The sequence below is a fragment of the Maylandia zebra genome, linkage group LG20 (assembly GCF_041146795.1).
Source record: "Maylandia zebra isolate NMK-2024a linkage group LG20, Mzebra_GT3a, whole genome shotgun sequence".
NCBI lineage: Eukaryota > Metazoa > Chordata > Actinopteri > Cichliformes > Cichlidae > Maylandia > Maylandia zebra.
This window is the reverse complement of record NC_135186.1, coordinates 23,252,406-23,273,173: the sequence shown is the minus strand read 5'-3', so window position 1 is coordinate 23,273,173 and position 20,768 is coordinate 23,252,406. Positions and strand designations below refer to the sequence as shown.

At 41.3% G+C, this 20,768-nt stretch overlaps 1 protein-coding gene across 2 annotated transcripts in view; it reads right to left on the bottom strand.

Moving 5' to 3' along the window:
- nkain4 (sodium/potassium transporting ATPase interacting 4) overlaps positions 1-20,768 on the bottom strand; it is a 53,200-nt gene that overhangs the window by 30,257 nt on the left and 2,175 nt on the right. For both annotated transcript variants that reach the window (XM_004546017.5, XM_004546016.5), the window contains exons 2-3: positions 2,796-2,933; positions 1,533-1,613 (exon numbers count right to left, since the gene is read on the bottom strand). In XM_004546017.5, coding sequence (XP_004546074.1) covers positions 1,533-1,613; positions 2,796-2,933 — 219 coding nt within the window. The remainder of the gene's footprint in view (positions 1-1,532; positions 1,614-2,795; positions 2,934-20,768) is intronic.

Here is a 20,768-nt window from a genome sequence, read left to right as displayed (position 1 = left end):
TTGCAGCTTCGTAGCTTGCCAAAGTCGTATTAAAACTAGTTCTGTCAGCGTTAATCTCATTAAAATGACGTTAACGCCATAAGCGCGTTAACGCAGCAAATCTCCGTTAGCCAGTTAACGCGGATCGGCCCGTGCGTGGGGCTGGATGGTAGGGCTGTGCGATATGACCAAAATCTCATATCCCGATATAAGAATTCTGTCGTCCGATAACGATATAAATCACAAAATTGTAACATTTTCTGTAAATTCTGTGAATCTCGGGCAGCTCGACTTGCGAGAAGTGTTTCCAGCTGCGCGTCATGTAGCTGGAGTCGAGTGTTTTAACAGATGCATGAAACTATACATTTCTAGACTTAAGTTGTAGCGGCCGCCGTTTTCTTTGTGAGTCTTTATTACACGGCGTGCTGCGGGGAAAAGCCTGTTCTAACGTTTGAGTCGAAGGTTTATTTTTTAGCACCTGGCGGCTCTTTTTTACTTCTCATCCGTAAATAATCTGCTCTTTCATGTGATTTAGTTTATTTTGAAAAGTCTCAACAGGATCTTGAGCTTTATTGTGAAAGGTTTATGTGGAACATAAACAAGCGGACACGCAATGGTGTTACCGTTGTTGTTGCTAACGACAACGCATAAAAACAGGCGCTTGTCCGTCTGTAGTGTGGTTATATTAAATATAAGAGAAAGAGAGAACTTTAAGAAATTAATATAGCCACTACAGTGACCATCAAAACGATGAAAAAATATTGCCGTAAACAGTTTATTTTGCGACACCACGAAACAAACGATAGCGTAAAATGAAACGATAGACGTTTTTATATCGTCATCCGATATATATGGTTATATCGAACAGCCCTACTGGACGGTGCTAATGCGTTGACGCTGTGCAGCCCCAGGTTTTTCGGCCCGCTTGCATGTTCTACCAAAAACTGTGCTTTGGTGGGTATCTGACGGATGAAAACGAAACCAGTTCCACACTACTGAAGTTGGCACCATTTTTACAAACCAATTGTGGTTCATCTGTTTCATTCAACGATCCGCTTTTGCCCTTCACATTCTCTGTCGCCGCCATGCTTTTTTTCCGCCATGTGCATATGAAAACAAAGGCACTGCGCATGGGCGTTTTACCCATATTCTATGGGTCAGTTATATAAATATATCTGGCAAGTTAACTTGTGATTTTTATTTTTGGTTTATCATCAGTGCTACAATGGATTTCAAACAACACCATCACTCGCATTTTGAATGTATATTCCCGGCCCTTTCTCTCTCATAATTTCGTTGCTAGCTGGCTCACTGACCAGGTTTGGCTACTATGTTACGCTTTTATTTAGTACTCAGAAAGTATTAGGGGTACATCTTACAAGTCACATTTTTTAATAATTAATTAAAAAAAGTGGGAATGTTTCCATCCACCTGCATGTGCACATACATAACAAACATTTATCTCAGGCACAAACAGTAACGCTTCAATGGGACGAAGACACATGAAGGAAGATCCTGAGAAAACAGCTAGGCTGGAATTTTGACATTCTCACCTTGGACAGGCCTCCTACTTCCAGGTAAAAACAGATGATGAAGACGTTCCAGGCTACCCAGATCGCGGCCCATACCGTGTACTGGAGGGGAATAAAAAACTGTTTAGCTGCAGGGAAAATTGAAGACAATATGACAGTTTCAAAATAAATGACAGGCTGGATGAATAAGGTAGTAAACAAAGAAAAGGTTGTGGCCACTGGGCTTTCAAACCTACATAGCTCTATACACATGCAGACACTATACACACACAAATTTATATGGAAGACCTCTTTTTTTTCTTCATGATGCCAGTAAGTTCAGCAAGTCTATCTGAGCCCTAAGGGGGCTGCAGGTTTTTAACAGCTGAGTGAAGCTCAAAACTAAACCACTTCTAAAATTGTACGCTTAGACAGCCAACTGTTGACAGCTATAGAGTGCTACTGAGCGGTATTCACTGACAGACTCATCACAGTGAAGATTGTCAAATCCTCTGACTCATGATGAACTGTGTGTTTAAAATGTCAGCGAAAGAGTAAAGGGCAAATCAGCGCCCCTGTAAAAATGTTCGTGTTAGATCTTGGAACCCCTTAGCTTGCACTCTTCCATTTTCCATCTGACAATAGACAATGGCTGAAACTTTTCCTCCTTCCTCCCCTCCCTTCAATTCCTGCTTCCTCTGTGTCTTCATTTTATCCTGCATGGCTTCAATCTATCCTCCCCTGCCTCTCTTTATTTATTCTGTTCTCTGTATCTGTTGCACACTCCTCCAGTCTTTTCCTGTCATTAACATCGCCATCTGTGCTTCCACTAATGCTGCTCAGAACAGGCTTTTAATGCCTTAGATGAACGTTACGTTGTCAAATAAAAACCGACGTGCGTAAAAGTGCATTTATAAAGCCTTGTAGTGGTGCTTTCTGGCAAAGTAATGAACAAGCTGCATATGCATTCCACTGCGCTTTAAAGAACGACCTTCTCTGTCCCCAAACTTGAAGCCGTGTATAAATCTGATGAGCTCCTTAGTGGCCCACCACCCCCTCAAGATCCCACCCCCTTTAATTAGGCCTAATTACCAAGGGATTAGAGTGATTTAAGGGTGTCGCACAATGCACAAAAGAGTGCAGCACAACTGAAAAGCAACAACATGTCCGAGGTATGGTACATGCACAGACAGAGAGCAGACGCAAAGTGATGCAAAACCCCCACAAAAAATAGGATTATGTGAGAGACTGTACAGAGTTTCAACTGAACTGCAAGACAAATGTGATTTATTTATGTGCACTCACCACTACAATGTAGCGTGGCCGGTACTGGATAGTGCCAAAGAGGCCGAGGATAACGATGATGATGTGGAAGAAGTTGGCGAGGATGGGGGCCCACTGGTAACCAAGGAAGTCAAAGACCTGTCTTTCTAAAGCCAACACCTAAAGGGTGAGAAGAAGAAGAAGAAGAAGAAGAAGAAAGTCAGGTTAACATGCAATGGAAGAAAACCGTCTTTCTCGAGGCTGCAGGGAACTGCAAGAAATGAAACCTGATTACTTAAATCTGGAAAACACCAATGGGCAATAATTAATAATAATAAAGAATCAAGATAAACACTACAAGCCTGTGCTGCTCTTGGTTTATTGAAGACAACATGTGTCTCCCTCAAAGGAGACACTGAGCCACTTGACATGAACAGCTTGAGAGTTTAGCCTCAAACGATGGAAGCACCCAGGGTGGGGTGGTGGTGGTGGGGGGGGCAGAAGTTTTATAAAATAAACAATGACAGATTTATTGATTCAGCCCCTGCTGAGCCATGGACTAGATCACTATTTCCAACCTTTCTGCCAATGCCTGCCAGGAAAGAGAATGCTCTGGGATCTTTATGGGAGGTGTGGGCCTTCCTTAATAATACCACTGCAGTGAGCTTACGGTATGTGCTTACAAACAACAACGAATATTCACATGCACAAGAAAAGTAAAACCATCTACAATTTTTAAAAAAAGAAGAGAAATTCCACAGTTTTCCCAGTACAGTAATCATTCTTAGTCCTGCATCAATAATGTTTTAAGGCTAGTTACGTTTAAATAAAGATTTGTTCTAGTATGATGTCTTTGGTTTTTGCTTTATTTCTTCTTTTTTGTTTGAAGAGGACATCAGTGTCTTTCACCTTTCTTTGTAGCTCCAATCTTTCTGTGCAGTATTTTGTGACATGAAAAAAAAAAAAAAAAAAAACACAAAACAAAGCAAGCTGAACTTTCAAGAGTAGCAGGCCCTATTTGCATCAACGCAATTAGCATGCCATTTGCTGGAAAATACAGGGAGAGGGTGCAAACCGCTTAATTAAAATTCCATTGCCAATCCAATTCCACTCCATTCCGTGTGTGTGTGTGTGTGTGTGTGTGTGTGTGTGTGTGTGTGTGTGTGTGTGTGTGTGTGTGCGTGCGTGTGTCTCAACCAATGATGTGTTTCGTTGGGTGCTGACATGTCATTTACAGCCAAGCGCTTGAAGATGGATGAGAGAGGGAGAAATCTTGTTGCTGCCTCAAAGATAGGAAGAACCCATCAAGCACACACACACACCACACTCCATACACCACGGTGGCTGCGCTCCTTGATGTAATGGAAATGTTACTAGAAACTCAATGAGACATTGTGACAGGGAGGGGAGGGAGAAGATCAAACACTGAGTGATAATTAAAAATGAACGAGGGGAATAAGTCCACAGGCAGGGTGTGAAGTGACAAAAGGGAGAGGTGAGTGAACTGCATCAAGCCTTACCATGCCAAAGTCAACGAACATCCCCACGAACTGCACTTTTCATGCACATGAAAATAAGACAACAGACAAGAAAAGATGGCTGGAAAACTGAGACAGATCGGGCAAATGCTGGGGTCTAAGTCTAAGTCTTCTTCCTCAGAAGACTTAGAGACTTCCATCTGCCACTGAAGGTGCTCAAGAACTTCTACTCCTGCACCATCGAGAGCGTCCTGACGGCAAACATCTGCACCTGGTTTGGGAACAGCACCAAGCAAGACAGACGAGATCTGCAAAGAGTGGTGCGCTCAGCCGAACGCATTATTCAATCAGAGCTCCCTGACCTGCTGTCCATCTACACCAAGCGGTGTAAGTCCAAAGCTAGGAAGATTATGATGGACCTCTCCCATCCCAACAATGGACTCTTCTCACTGTTGAGGTCTGGGAAGCGCTTCCGCTCCCTTAAGGCCAAAACAGAGAGAATGAGGAGGAGCTTCTTCCCCCAGGCTATTCGGGCCCTGAACCAGGTGTAGGACTGGACTCTCCCACACACGTCACTATAAGACTGGACTCTCACACACATCACATCACCACACGCACCACCACAAATTTCCTATAATTCCTATAATTTATAATCTTTATAATCTTTATAATCTCTTCTGCTATTTGCACATTCTTTACTGTAAATTCCTAAGTTAATTTGTAAATTCTGTAGTAAACTGTAAATTGTAAATATTGTAAAACTTTTTTTCTGTCATTTAATGGTCGGGCATTGTACAGCTACAAGCATTTCACCCCCATGTCATACTGCTTATGGTTGTGTGTGTGTGACAAATAAAATTTGAATTTGAATTTGAAATACATGGTATAAACTCAGAGAGATGGGAAAGGATAAAGGGGGAAAAAAAAATCACAAACAACATATGCTAATGCAAGACGACTGAGCCCCCCCAACTCTCCTGATAACTTCTGTCTATCCCCAGAATTGAGAAAGCCTGGAGGGAATGAATAAAATCAGGAGTCATAGATCTTCTGGCCAGCTCTGGGTCACGGTTAGAGAGCTAAATAAAACTGATGCATGAGGACTTCAGCAAAAATTAGATGCAGCTATAGGCTGCAGTTAATTTGTTTGAAGTGTTTGCCGGCTTGACCCAGACCCCATTATTGGAGTTATAATTCAGCTATGACTTTTAGATGCACGTCTGGATAAATATCTGAATTAATCCCTCCCTATTTTGTGAAGACATAAGAGAAGGTTAATAAGAATCAAGTGCTACTCCTGCATCACACTGGCTACAATCAAACATGAAAGAGACCCAGTTTTAAGCCTGATCAATGATTTTAATGCGATACCTCAGGCCGATCAATAATAAATTTTAAATTTTAATAATAAACTTAATGGAAGACAAGCAAACATGTACTGTTTGTGGTTTTAAAGGAGCTTTTTAAAACAGGCTCTTGAAGTTGATACAGATGACTTTCTAAAAAGCAGCTTTTTTAAATCCATAATTGATTGTGTAATGGTTAAATGAATTAATGCGCTGTACTTCTCATGTGGCAGGATGGATATCAGCTCTAGTTATCCAGGCTTGTGCTCCAGGCCGATGAACACAAAGTCCTGCAGCCAATCACATGCAGGAGTATTGAAGGAGCTGCACTTTGAAGTATCTTGCACTCCTTTCCTGCCTAATGATACCCTGTATATTAGCCCATTGTATGGTGGTGTGAGGTATATCCCATCTCCCTGTCAGCCTTCCTCAGCTCCACAGGGAAAGCCTGACATTTTGTTATACGTTTTTTTTTCTTTTTCTCCCATTTCTCGTCCTTTCAGTTGAGAGGAAGTTAAGATTGCAAAACTTTTTGCTTTGGTCTGTTTATCCAGTATTCACTTTATATTTGTTCTGTTCTCGGTTACTTGCGCTATATTTTTTTTGCCAGGATTCTCCCTGAGGTTAAAACTGAGCTTTATTACTGTTGCAAGAAAATCTGAAATAAGAACAAATTGACTTCTCATATTTTTCATCTAGTTATATGTTACTCCGAACTCCCCGAGCACCCTTGATCTCAAAATAATTATCTAAGTGGGGGAGTGAAATGTGGGTGGGGTGGAGAAGAAAAGAAATAACGGGAAGAACAGATGATACAGCTCCCCCAAAATGTTGTGCGCTAATCCTGGTGGAAGAAAAAAAAAAGAGATCAAATTCTATTAACCAGCTTTTATTCTCTTTGGCTAGATAAGTGAAAATAGCCCCGGGGTCTTATCTGCGTGTGCTTGGCACAATTTCTGAAAAGGCTAAAAGAATGAGGAAAAGTCACGAGGTAATTTTAGATATTTTCTTCATTAAAACTTAGCGTGTCTGTCGGTTTAGAGAACACAGACTGCAGTCAAGTCTACCATCTTTCAGTTCTAAGGTTTTATGCATAACAACGTAAAATAAAAACACAACAAAACCAGGTTTAAATTAGACATAAGATGAACAACAACACATGATAAATGGCTGTGTGTCATTTTTAAAGCTACGCAAAATGCAGAAGCAGTGAGGAAAAAGTACACCCTATGATTCAGCAGCTTGGCGAACCACCTTTAGTAGCAATAAGCTGCTGTTCCTGTATGACTTTATCAGTCTCTCACGTCGCTGTGGATGAATATTGGCCCACAATTCTTTAAAACGTGGCTTCAGTTCAGGTTTGCAGGCATTTATTTCTGCACAGCTCTCTTAAGCGCCATTGCAACACCTTAAATCTTTTCTTTTACAGCCAGTCTGTTGTAGATTTGCAAACCCTTTGGTTTGCATAATTATCCTGCTGCTTTAGCTGTCAAACAAATGGTAAACAGAAGAGTTCATGATCAACTCAATGACTGTGGCTGCCAAACAAGCCTGAATCCTGATGTGCTGTTTGCTTTTCCAGATGTGGTGATGCGTATTATGGCAAACATCTCCACTTTGGTTTTGACTATCCAAAGGACATTGTTTCAAATGTTTTGTTGTTTGTTCACATTAAACTTTGTAAACCTAAGCCATATTCTTTTTAGAGACAAGAGGCTTTCTCCTTCTAAACAAAGCATATTTGGTCAGTATTTTTCTAATTATACTGTCATAACCGTCAACATTTCACATGCTAACTGAGGTCTGTAGAGTCAGAATTGTTGCTGTTGGGTCGCACAGCGTGCAGTGTTGCACACTCTGATCTTTGGGTGAATTTGCTGACATACACACTCCTTTCTCTCTGTAAAATGATGGACTTGAAATTGTCTGGAAATGGCCTGTTAACGCTTCCTAGATTGACGGGCAGCAGCAATTGCATCTCTAAGATCATTACTGATATCTTTTCTCCTTGGTATCATGTTAACAGACAGTCGAATGCTCCAAACAAGCAAAATCTCAAAACTTCTGCTTCTATAGAGACGCTCGGGCTTGCTGATGATCACTGAATCAAGTGCATTTAAATAGCAGCATCTGGCTGCTACTTACCCTCTTAATTCCTCAGGAATCAGCGAGAAGTTTTTCACCCACTGCTTCTGCGTTGTGGTTTAGGTTTTGTTAAATTGTTTGTCAGGTTTTATTGTTCATCTGATGCTGTATTTACCTGATTTTAAGACCGGTTGATTTTTTTTTATTGTGTCCTAATACTAAAACCTTAGAACTGAACTGGTGTACTTATCTTTTACGTATAGAAGATGGATGTTACATTTGGGTTTCAGAAGCAGCACCAAACAGAAATTGCCTTAACGCTGCATTTTTTTCTAATGAGTAACAGAGGTCAACTCCTTTGGATTCAGAAGGAAGTCTGATTATATAGAAGTCCATGGAAAAAATACCTCACTGCTGATGTAATTTATAACCTCAGTAAACACGCATTAAAGCTTTCAGTCTCTTGCCTTATTTAGCGCAATGTGATGTTCATGATGTAAAATACAGTTTCATTTAGAGTGAAATAGACAAGAAAGCAGAGTGTGCTTTACCGCATGGCCATCTGTTGTCCGTGACATCCATTTTGCAATGTGGCGCCAGCCAAAATGCTAAACTGTTTCCTAATAATTCTTATCCTGACACTGATTTTTTTTTTTTTAATATTGCTTACTAATGTAAAAATACACACACACACACACACACACACACACACACACACTGTCCTCAGCACATATGTTATCTGACATGGACTGCTGTCGCGGCTTGGGACAGAAGTCTAGTTAATAAGCATAAAAACCATCCATCCAACAAACATAATTCAGATCCCATGATGTATTTATTACACACAGCCATAGACCTTTTCCCTGAATTATTTCCACCAGTCATTGAATTAAAGATCATATAGGCATGAGGCATGTGTGGGTGTGTGCGCGTTGGTATGTGTCCTCTCCTCTGAGAAGCTGCAGTTGCCCTATCACGCAAGCTGCTAACTCAATAATACACCAAGATGACAACAATCAATCAAGGATAGAAAGGCCTTTGCCCACCCCCAAACACACACACACTTACACAAAAGCTATATAGCACAATTAGCCCACAATTCAAAGGGAGTGGGTTACTGGAGAGTGGGGTGGAATTTGATCAAAAGATACCAATGCTCTTCCAGGAATATTGAGCCGGCTACATAACGGCCCGTAAAAGCCTCCCACTGACCTCTCGCAAGCACAAATGACTCCCTCTTGGGTGACGGAAACTCTTAGTGTGCATTTTGGTTTTGGGTGTGTATATGTGGAGAAGCATGTTGGCCACACATACCACTCCTCCCACTATAAATAACTGCCAATTATGGGATGGGTATGGCAGCAGGATGCAACAAGCACTCCTCACACTTCTACTACTGTCCATTCTGAGTTCTCTCTCTTCTCTGCTTTTTAATATCTATTTAAAGCTGTCAATTACATGGCCATGCAATACCAAATTAGGAACACAGACCTCAGTGCTGCTGCTTCTCTCACTTAGCTGGTAAATATACTCAGTCTCTAGAGGTCTGCATACATGAGCAAACACAAACAGAGCAATAAAGAACACAGCCCGACATTATAGACCCCATTTTCTCCAATATGAAACTAGTGAATATCAAATCCAAAAGACATTTCAATCACCGCCACCTTTTAAATGTGCCACAACAGAAGGAAAGAAGGAAGCAAGCCACACATAAGAGTGATGTGGGGGATCAGAGTGAACCTGTCTGAGGGAGAAAAAAAACGTTTGATCTGCATCGTTTGAGAGCTAATTAAGACGCGTATGTGTGCTCAAGATAAGTGGCTGAAATGAATGAAAGGCAGCGTGCTTTGACTGCGCATCCAACCGGGGTTTCAGACAGAGACCGAAACATGTGTCGCGCCGTCTTGGCAGTTGTTTATGATTATTAACTCAAACCGTGTTGCCGTGAGTTCGAGATACCCAGAAAGTAGGGCAGATTTCTGGTGAGGTGTTAGGTGTGATTTCCACCCCGAGCTAGAAGATAGAGGTGACTGCTGACCCTCTCATTTCCACAGCTTCCCACCTTAGCCTGCAGATACCAGAGATCACATCAGTGTTTCTCTTTCTGTTTGTCCTCAGTGAAATGTCCTCTAATAACATGTTACTAGATGTGTCATCAGGATAGGTGTGTGTGTGCGTGTACGTGTGTCCATTCTTTATGACTTTAGGCTGCATGAGTCAGACTCCTCTGTGTTCAAGCGTATAACTCTGACTCACACTGTCAGGCTGAAGGACAACACTGAGGCGAGCCAGGAGATATGAGGGGTAAATTAAAGACAACTCCTACTTATTCGGCCATCTCCCGTTTTCTTATCTCATTGGCTTTAATGGTTGATTTTACTTGCATAAAAACACACGACTCAGTGAGAGCAAGCCAGATAAAATGAGACTCACAGGGCCAATTTGTATGTAATATTCAAACAGGCACTAATGTTTCACGTGTGTCTTGCCCTCTAACTGGCACTATCCTGCCTGCTGGAAGTTACTGGGAATAGAGACAAAGTCAGCGCAAAGCATGGCAGACTATTAAAAAAATCTAGTCCAGATTCATGCTTGTCTTCTTCTAATTTTTTGACTTTTCCACACCTAATAACTGAAATATGAGTTCCTGCATGGCCCCGTTAAAGGGGTTGCCAATTTGGGTATTGAAATACCCCTGAGGGGATACTAGTCTAAGGGGTCTGGACGAGACAGCAAATTAGAAAACTTTTCTGCTGCACATTTTATCCGAAATGTCATTTTCATGTATTTTTTTTCTTTTCTTGTGAATTTCTGGAAGAACTGAGAGACAGGTGGATCAGAGAAACAGGAAATCACCCTTTCCATGTGGATTAGGACAATCCTTAAACACGTTTTTCACAGGTTCACTCAGTCCTGAATAACAAACGAAACAGACCAGGTTTAGAGTCAAACGAACATCATCTTGGGTCTGTGTGTCAATATGCAAATGAACCTCAGTGATTCCAAGAAGACACCGTGCTTAAATGAAGTGCGACCAAACTGCTGTTACTAGAGGTAACTACTAAAATGCTTTACTCTGAGACTAAATAAGGAGCAGGACAGTAACAGGGACAAACCATGAATCAGAGGCTGGCTGTCATATCTTTTCTTTTTTTGCTCTGACTTGTCTTTTATTCTGTGACTCCCAGCAGGCACTAAAGTACTTCTCAAAAACTTTCTACAATCCAATTTTTCACCTCTTGCCTGGGTAAAGTTATTATACTCTGGTGGCTGCCTGGTCCTTGTGTAGCAGTGTAACTAATGGTGCCAATCTCAGTATGTGTGTGGTGGTGGTGGTGTGTATGCGTGTGTGTGTGTGGCTTTGATTGGGCACATGGAGAGTTGGACAGATAGATAGCCCTTGGTCGTGCCTAGTCTAGCAGAGCTGAGACAGGGATTAAGAGGTAGGGTGCCTTCATAAGCCACTTTCTTCTTCACTGTTTGAAATATGGCCTGCACAATGAAACACAGAGAAGCTAGTGCCTTTAAATATCAATTGCTTAAGTGGCAGTGCTAAAGAGAGGGGAAGAGAGGTGCTCGGGGCATCTCTTTTTTGAAGAAGAAGAAGCTATTTCAAGTATATAAAAAATAATCAACCTTATTTAAGATGAAATATGTAAAACCGTAAGTGTTCCTACTACTAATAACATGCTAATCTGTCAGTGCTACTGGGAGCATGTAAATCTGCCCCTCCTGAAAGAAACGTGACAAAAGCCAGCGCTTTGAACTAACTCTCTCTCTGAACTGTGACAAACCACTTTAAACTTTTTGGATTCTGCCCTGTGTTGTTGTGCTCGCTCTCTCATGTGTTTGCTTTAGGATCAGGTTTTAAACATCTTCTGGACTGGAGGCAACAACCAGCTCAGGTAATTGAGCTTAATCAGTTCAAGTGAATCAAGCTTACTTCATAGCATACGTTCACGCTGAGACTCAGAGTTCTTAGCCTGTCTGTCCACTGACCTCATTACGGGTAAAAGTTGTCCCACTTCCATTTCTCCATCTGCTACGAAGTTTCTTCACCCTGTACTTCTTTTATTTTGAGTTTGCTGTACTTTGCTTAAAAATTATTACATCCACTCTCAGAAATCTTTTAGATGGACGTTAAACATGATTTTGATGAGACAGCAGTCAATCTATAATGTATTTAAATCAGTGTTTGCGCAGCAGACATACAAGACATACTGTCTCAACGAAAAAGCAACAACTGTGAGAGACTATCATCAATAGGCATGGAAGATCAGTTTTCTGCATACCTTTATTTCTCTTGGCTTCTCTGGTTTTGAAGTGGGCAGGAATGTGAAGCTGCAATGTTAAAATCACCTACCTAATCTTTGGAAATTTCATGGTGATTACTACTGAAGCCCCAGAGCCTAAAGAAACAGTATTCAGGACATTCCTAAAAATAATTTCCTCAGAACTTAACTAAGACCTTGGTCCCCGTGGTGGAAATGTACTGAGCCCATCCAAAGGTTCTTGGCAAATCTTTAGTTACAAGTAAGGTAATATTTTTATAGTTAACCTTTAATGCATGCAGTCTTAGAGAATGGAATAATACACCTGGAAAAAATTGGCCAGCACTGAGAGGAATTAGCACATGTTCGTCATGAAGCTGACTCGGTGATTAACACTGAGAAATAACCCAAATGTGTACACTGTGACACCAGAAAGCCTTCTCGTTTCTGGTAAATGGCTGTCTTGCTCAATATCTCTTCCTCTTTCTCCTCCTTCAGATAACATTTTTAAGCTAATCAGGGACAGTAATGTTCACGTTATTGAAGGTTAAACGAGACTTTACTGCATCATCTTTCAGGTAAATGTAGCAGCTCTTATGAGTTTAGCCTCAGACCAGAGGTTTAATGTAAGTTTAGTGGGTATGTGTGCTTTTCTTGAAAAAAATGACAGCAGACTGAATCTTACTTCATCTCCAAAAGAAATAAATTATATCAGGTCACGTTAAAAAAAAGGTTCATGTGCAAAAAATATAAAGTAACAACATCTTCTAGGGAGATGATAGAAGAAAAGCACTACAAGAATAAAGTGGTGATTAAAACCCAAACACATCAACCATAGATGGGATGGTAGAAAAAGTTAAGAATGGGAGCAGCTTAAACCAGCCAATCGTCTCCGCTCTTCTGCTTCATCATGTCCCAGATTTAACAAAGAGCTGTTTAGGTTTCGCCCCAGTTAACAAGTAGGCAATTTAGCAGCGACAGAGGAAATTCTCATCAAAAATATGCAGTCAAGAACAGCAAACAGCTGTCAGCAGTTTGCACCCTCCAGCTCTGCTTTCCATAATTGAGTCAGTAATGTTGCTCTTTTCATCATAATACCATCACTCGTAATCTTTCATCCACCGTAGAGGAAGTTACGCTGCGTGCATCCGTGCTGTCCGACCATTTGATCACAAAACACAATTAGAGCAAAAACATCCGTGAAGTCATCAGCTGCTTGTAAAACAAGGACAGGCTGCCAAAAACTGTGGGGGGGGGATTTGAGTGGGATGAATATGCATTGCAGCCATTCAATTGAGTATGATCTGTCAAGATAGTCATCCCAGCTGTGGTGCTCCCCAAGCAATTTATTCGATGCCACACTATAACAAATGACACCACTGGAACCACTGGAATGGAAAGAGAGAAATGGGCTTGCAAATAGTTCTAGTTCTATCTCCATTATAGCTTAATATTGCAATATCATTGATGTGGAACACACACACACACACACACACACACACACAGGCACACTGGCACAAGCCTCTGCATGGATGGGCATATGTGCACGGTCACATTTTCCCAGTCCACGGCTTTCTCTCTAAGAACATAATTAATGGTCTAGTAAATTGAAGACATTAAAATTGCAAATAGTTGTAAAAAGGGCAACAAGGGACAAAGGAGATGGGTTTTTTGACAAACACTCATATTATTATAAACTCACATCCATGAGCAATATCGTGACGGTGAAGGTCATCACCTAGCTGCTTTAATCTGTTAAACATCTCATCACGGACAGAGGTATATTATAAACACATTCCAGTCAGGACCATTCTTTTTTTTTTAGTCCGAATCAGGGTTGCGGGTGGAGGACTAAGACAGCTGTCACAGGGTGAGAGGTACACCCTGGAGGGTTAGGGTCACAGAAACTCACACCTACAGTCAATTCAGAATCATGCATGGGTGTTTTGGAACTATGAGGAAGCCGGAGTACCCAGAGAGAACCACTGCAGACACAGAAAAGCCTCAGTCTGGTCTTGACCCAGGACCTTCTTATGAGGCAACAGTGCTAACCAATGCATAACCATGCCCGCTCCAGTCAGGGCTACTATATTCAAAAGAAGGCTGTTATTGCCATCTGCACTGGTAGCATGGTTATGTACTGGGACCTCCTCATCTTCACATGTGGGGACACGCAACACTGACCCATTAAAAAAAAAAAAACTGAGAAAGCATCAGTAACTGGTGACACAACAGCATGAAGAGGAGATGGACTGCAAAGCGGCTTGCAGAAGCAGCGGTAGGCAATTTAAAGTAATATTCCCTGTAATATGTTAGGCTTTGTCGGTTGAAGGCTATCAGACAAGCCATCGGCTGACGGTTGGCTTGAGATCAGCTGATTCTTGCTCTCAGATAAAGTTTGTGAACAAACCAGGTGGGTCATACTGATTCGAATGTTGGATTTCAGACATTTTTGCGGCACGGTTAGAGGATACATACTGCATGTAAGTAAGGTTATCTTTAGAGTGACAGCTGCCCTGACAAAAGGATGTGAGCCATCATCGTTGCAGTCTAACGCCCAGAGGTTGTCTACTAACACTCATCTCCCTTCTCAGCATGCTAACTCAGATTTGCATCATACATTACCAAGCTTCCTTTTGACAAGCTGGCTTTCATTACCTGCAGGCTCCTCAGCATCTTATTGTATAAGTAAAGGTTTCCCTGGTAACAGCGCACCAGAAAGAGGGCCGGAGAATGAAAGAAAATGAAAGAGAGGGGAAGGGGAAAGTGAAATGTAGAGATCTCAGGTCTCGAGGGTCATGCTCATAATTGGTCTAGGGTGAGAGGTTGAACTACCACAACCGCCCCTCTTTTGACTCCCTGCTTCTCTCCCTCTTTCTATTTGTATGTCTTCCAAATCTCCAGTGACTGTTGCCCCACTGATAAATTAGATGGTAATCAATAATGCAAACATATTCCAACCTGCCCGCGATCCCAGCAGGGGGAGAAAAGAAAACAGGGTGGGTAGAGGGGTGGAGGATACAAAAAGAGGGAAAGAAGATCGCGCAGAGCCTTATTGTCTTTCCACAAAGGATACATGCTAAAGACATTCATTACAGATTCAAGCAGTGCTTCCCATCCCCGAGTACCCAGGTTACATTAAGCTCTAAGGTGAGATGATGACACATTGGAGCTCCAGAAGTCAGCGATGTGACTGTGAATTTATTACGGAGTCACCTTGTCTTGGTGTCTCATTGTAAGCTGTTGTTTAATCAACTTTCCAGCTCAGGTCAGGCATGACCTGTCAGAAACTGCTCTTCTGTGGATGAGGGTTGTTCAGGAATAGCAATCAACAGAGCACCTGGGTCAAGACCACAATCAGCATTGAACACTGGGGGTCTATTTGACAGCACAAGCACAGCACTTACACACATACACCTACGGTACCTAATTACGGTGAACCGCATGACCTTCAAAACGAAAAGAATATGGGCCCATAGACAATATAAGATGAGGTTAAGACCTTCATTTCTGAGATTATCTGAACTAATGGAGCTCTGTGAGCTATAGTCATTTACTGTCAGACCTTTGAGCTCCCCGTTTCACACACAGAAATTTTTGAAAGGAAATAGGCTTCTGCATGTGAACTTTCTTTTAGAAAAATGCTTTTTTCTATTTAGCTAATGCAGTTTGAAGAGCAATTTGTAATGCAGAAAGAATTAATCAATTATAATAGGTTGGGCAGGCTGTTACATTATTATTTTTAAATACATTTAAAAATAATAATGTAATAAATGTATTATTAAGGCCTCATAGTGTGTTCAACTGACTCCAGATTAGTTTGATTTATTAGTTTATAAAACAGGAAGAACACTTAACTACAGTATAGAACAATTCTACATCGGTTGTCCCTGGTCCGTTAGCTGATAGGTGCTGCTCTAGGATTTAACAGGAAATTGTAACCCTCCCCCACCTAGTCCACTTCTTGCAAATCTGTTAATCAGCTTGTATAAACTGTATGATACAAGTAGCAATTCTTCTAAGACCAAAGCACATATCGGGACAGATCCAAAGCTACAGTACTGGACAAATGTCTTTAGCAATTCCTCATTTCTTTATGTTTTGCTGGGAAATAATTGCAGCAATTTGTGGACACATGCAAACATATATGGAAATACACTATGACAATATATAGAATTTATGTAAGTAGACTTCAGGAAATATTCTGAAATCTTGTAGAAGGACATTCATAGCTGTTCTTTGGATGTTGGATGTTCTCTTCCTAACAAGATGATTGCACACTGCTTCAATAATGCTGAGCTCCTGGCTCTGGTGAGGCTAATCCATGACAGATAGAGTTCAATTGTGTGTTTTTCTGCATTAGCAGTGTGTTTGGTATCATTGCCATACTGAAAAATGGAAGTAGTTGCCAAACAGATGCCTTCCAGATGGTATTGCATGGTGGAACAAAAACAAAGTAGTATTTGGCATACCTTAGCATCTTCTACCCAATTCCCTTCCATAAGAATAATCACTTGATCTACTGAAAATCCAGTTGCATCTTTCAGATTCTGTGTCAGCTCTTTGCTGGATTACCTACAGCATAACCTGATGTGCACCTCCCCAGAAATGTAACTACATGTAGGGCTGACGAAGCCTGCAACTGTTGAAACTGGCCTATACAGTACTGTCAATTACTCTTATGCATTTCTAGAAACTTTTTTTGTTGAATTTTGTAAATTTATCAGTGAGAGAGTAACAATTATCATCTCAATGTAAGAAAAAAATTAATGCTGCATCAACCAAAAGGACTCACAAATGACAGCAAATTCATGGAGGGACATTGCTGAAACCATTGGAGTGGATGTGAGAGAATTTACAAAGAAGTGGAAAAACTCAGGGGCAAAAAGATTTACCCCCTAAAGATTTAAACAGTTTATACAAGCTCATTACCAGATTTGCAAGAAGTGGACTGGGGGCAGGGATGCATTTCCCTGTTAAGCTTAAGGCAGAGCATGATCACTTATATTGTTTTCAACATCTAACTGCCAGGGGACAGCAGATGTAAATTTGCTATATACTGTAGTAAAGTACTTGAAAAAATGACAATGACTTCAGTTCTGAAGAAGCTTATCGCATGAGAGGTGCAACGTCTTTGAGAAACTTAAAGTCCAGTCACTTTTCTGTCCAAGCTCCTTAGATTACTATGAGATTACTATGACTGACTGAGAGTGTACACAGACCGACCCAAGAAGTCATTTTGCTATTGGTATTCAGTGAATACACAGAGTTTGCGAGGAGTCTAACATACACTGACAACACATTTTGTTTTTGCATGGATAATTCAAGTACGGGTGCTGCCTTAGTCCTCCACCATCTGTGCAAGCTAGAGCTGGGCGATATGAGATTTTTTCATATCACCATATGTTCTTTTCATTTCAGGCGATAACGATATCTATCACGATATAAGCCAAATAACTATATTTGTAAGATTTAAATGTGCTGTTGCTCACAAGTAAAATGTGAAATAATCAGCAGCTTGTTTTTATTTAAATATTTATTTCCCATAATAAGTTCAACAGGGTAGATGTACTTAAGGAACATGAGACTTTTTCAGATAAATAAAGGCAAATATTGCAAACTACACAAAAGGCAGCCGCTAAAGCGTTTAAGTTTCAAAATAGAACTAAAGACTAAATTGTCAATTCCACTTAGAAACAAAATATTAATTCTAAAAATAAATCTTAGTTTGTTTTACAGAAGAACAGACAAAACTGACTAACTTTTGTCAATATCAAATAAACTGAGAACTAAAAGGAAATTCTCAATCTCTCCTTGTTGTATAGCTGAGCTTTTCAAACAGTTTTAACAGTTACTTTAGTCTGACAAAAGCCGAATGACGAATTAGCGCTTCCAGTCAGAGACTGAGGCTACGTCCACACGTACACGGGTATTTTTGAAAACGGAGATTTTCCGTTTTCGTTTTAAAAAATAATCCCGTCCACACATAAAGGCAGAAATGAAGGAAAACGCTGCTATGAACATGCCAAAGCAGCAGGTGGCGCTAGATTCCTAACCGTGCAGAAATGTTGGCCAATCAGAAGTCTAGAAGCCTCGGTGGGAAAAAGTAAACAAAGCTGGGGCATAGAAGCAGAACAGAGTCGTATGTGTGGACGGACAGTAACTGTGTGTATATGTAAGCATTTAAACACTGCAGAGAGTAGAATTAACAGTAACAGTATTGTAGAAATTCATTTCACCGAAACAATAACGTGGCGCACAGTGTGACGCATGCACCAGTTTATTGTATTCCCAGACTTGCTTTCGGCACATTTACAGTGCACGCTACTCTGTTTTTTGTCAGACTTGAAATAGCCGAAGTACCTTCAAACTACGGAACTTCTATGGCTCTTCCGTTCGACAATCTCTCCGGCATTGGAACCATCATCTGTTTTCTCTTCGGTCACGCTCGGTTGATTTTTCTAGTCGGCACACTCATTTCCTCCATTACGCGCTGGCTCCATTACCCGCTGGCTGCTTCCCAAACAAACACACGTGCGGCTTGGCACTTGTGCTGTACGTAACAAGTCACGCGACGTGACGCTGCGGCTGTGATTGGTTCGGCTCTGCGCTGCTTAATTTGGATTGGCTGACCTTTTTTTTTTTTTTTTTTTTTTAAGAGGACAAGAGCGGCGAGGTCTATCGCGATAGCTTAATTTCTCTATCGAGTAAAAGTTATATCGCGATACATATCGTTATCGTTCTATCGCCCAGCTCTAGTGCAAGCCAAAACAAATAGTAAAAATGTGCTTGTGCCCACAGTGATATAAATCACAGTCCAGAGAAGCTTTATAAAACATAATAGGAGCACCAGAGAGGTGAAGACAATGAGAACGGAGTGGAGCGATAAAGAGCTACGACCATTCATTTTATTCCTGCCGGCCTATCTCCTCCATCAACCTGGCAATGTCAAAGAAATGCAGTTTATTATCACTGATCAGACAGCTACGACTCCAGGTTCACTCAGGCACTCTGTAAAGAAGTTACACACAAATGCACTTAGCAAAACCCACTGAGCAGATGTCCGAGGCATCTGTAACTGGGAAAATTAAAATATTCTAGCACTTGCGCTCATATTTCTGTAGTAAATAGCTTTCAAAACATCACGCCACCAGTAAATTTGCAAGGCACAGAAGGATTACACAGCAGCAGTAACCCTCACACCCTGGTTTGCTGGTCTGACAGCATATAGTGTTTTATTGCCACACAATTTGCTCCAGCTGCAGTAATTATTCTTAATTATAGCTGTGCGACACATCAATATCAAAGCTACAGGCCAAGACCTTCCATGTGTTGTGTGCCCGCTAGCACACACACATTAGTGAGGAGAGAGAGACAGTATGTTAAAGGCATCCAGCATGTCTGAGATCATGAATATTCAGCAGGAAATTTGAATGTTCGTGCCTCCATAAAGCAGATGAGTTAGCAGAGGAAACTGGGGAGAAACACAACCTAAATCCTTTGTAATATGTAGAAGATGACGTGAAGCTTGCCAAGGGATGATGTTGCGCCTTTAGAGATAACACTCTTCAGGACGAGGCGCTCTGTTTTTCTGCTAAAAAACTTTCTTGGAAGTACTTTGGTTGAACTCGCTTTTCTTCTCTGAAGCTCTACCGAGTATATTCTCCAGCTTTGTCATCAAAAGACTAGAGGAAAAGTGGGCAGTGTGATGCAAGATGTAACACACAAACACTCACACGGTGCTTGTGGGTAGTCTCCTTTAAAGGGTGAACATGAGGTAAAACTTGCAGTTCTCCTGTGCCGCTGTACCGTGGGTGACTTTTTCCTTCCTAGACACAAATTATGCAGCTACTGTGACAACAAGGACATTGTTTATTCTCCTTGCATGTGATCAAATTTAAAAAATAAATAAATAAATTTTTTAAAAAAGCTTCAATTTTCTTCCTTTGCTTGCCTCGTCTCGTCAGAGGTCAAACACAGCTGCACTCGTATGAAGGCTCTAATCTTTACCCACCACTAGACCTAATAACCTATAACTCAAAGTTAAGAATGTGCAGCTGTGACTGTGTGGGTGTGTCTGCGAGACGCATCTGTCAGTGTAGCCAGACTAGTTATGTCAGGGTCAATGTTCACTTCTAAGTTCATTGCCTTTGCCCACTGTGATTGTGTGTGTGTGCGTTTGTGTGCTGGCCTGTCTGCCCTCTCCTGAAAAACCACCATGACCACTGAAAAGGCCTCCTTCATCTATCATCAAGCTCCGCTGAGCCACAATAACCATCAGCTCTATTAAGGACAACCTCCTCGTCATTGCAAGTCGCTGACATTCATATGTCTAGACTGGGTCCTCTATCTGACCAATGGAAGTGCTTTACTTCCAGGTCAAGTTAAGGTCAACACCTCAAAAACCCAACCGGTTGATAACAAAATGAGCTCCCTGGTGTCTCTGAGTACAAACAAATCGTTACACAGACGGGGCTTCCTGCCAACGCTCGCTATTCTCTGGAGCTGATCGGGGTTCTGACAACCATCCAGCACTACTGTCTGGAACAGTTAGGCTGCAAAGAGAAGAGGGAACAGAGGCGTTTTCGATCAATACGGGCTCATTATCTGTTGCCTTCTGTCCCAGAGAGATCAGTCCCAGCACTCGGCCTGTTGATGAGGAAAGCGCACCACAATTCAATTAGGGGATGGCCGAGATGCCAAAAGAGGTTTGATCAAAGCACTCTGCCAGGCTAATTAGCACACAGCGGTTCACAAGGGCTTTTTTTTTTTTTTTTTTTTTTTTTTACATCTGAGGAGCAGAGTATGTTGTTTTGTTAATGGTAGTTTTAC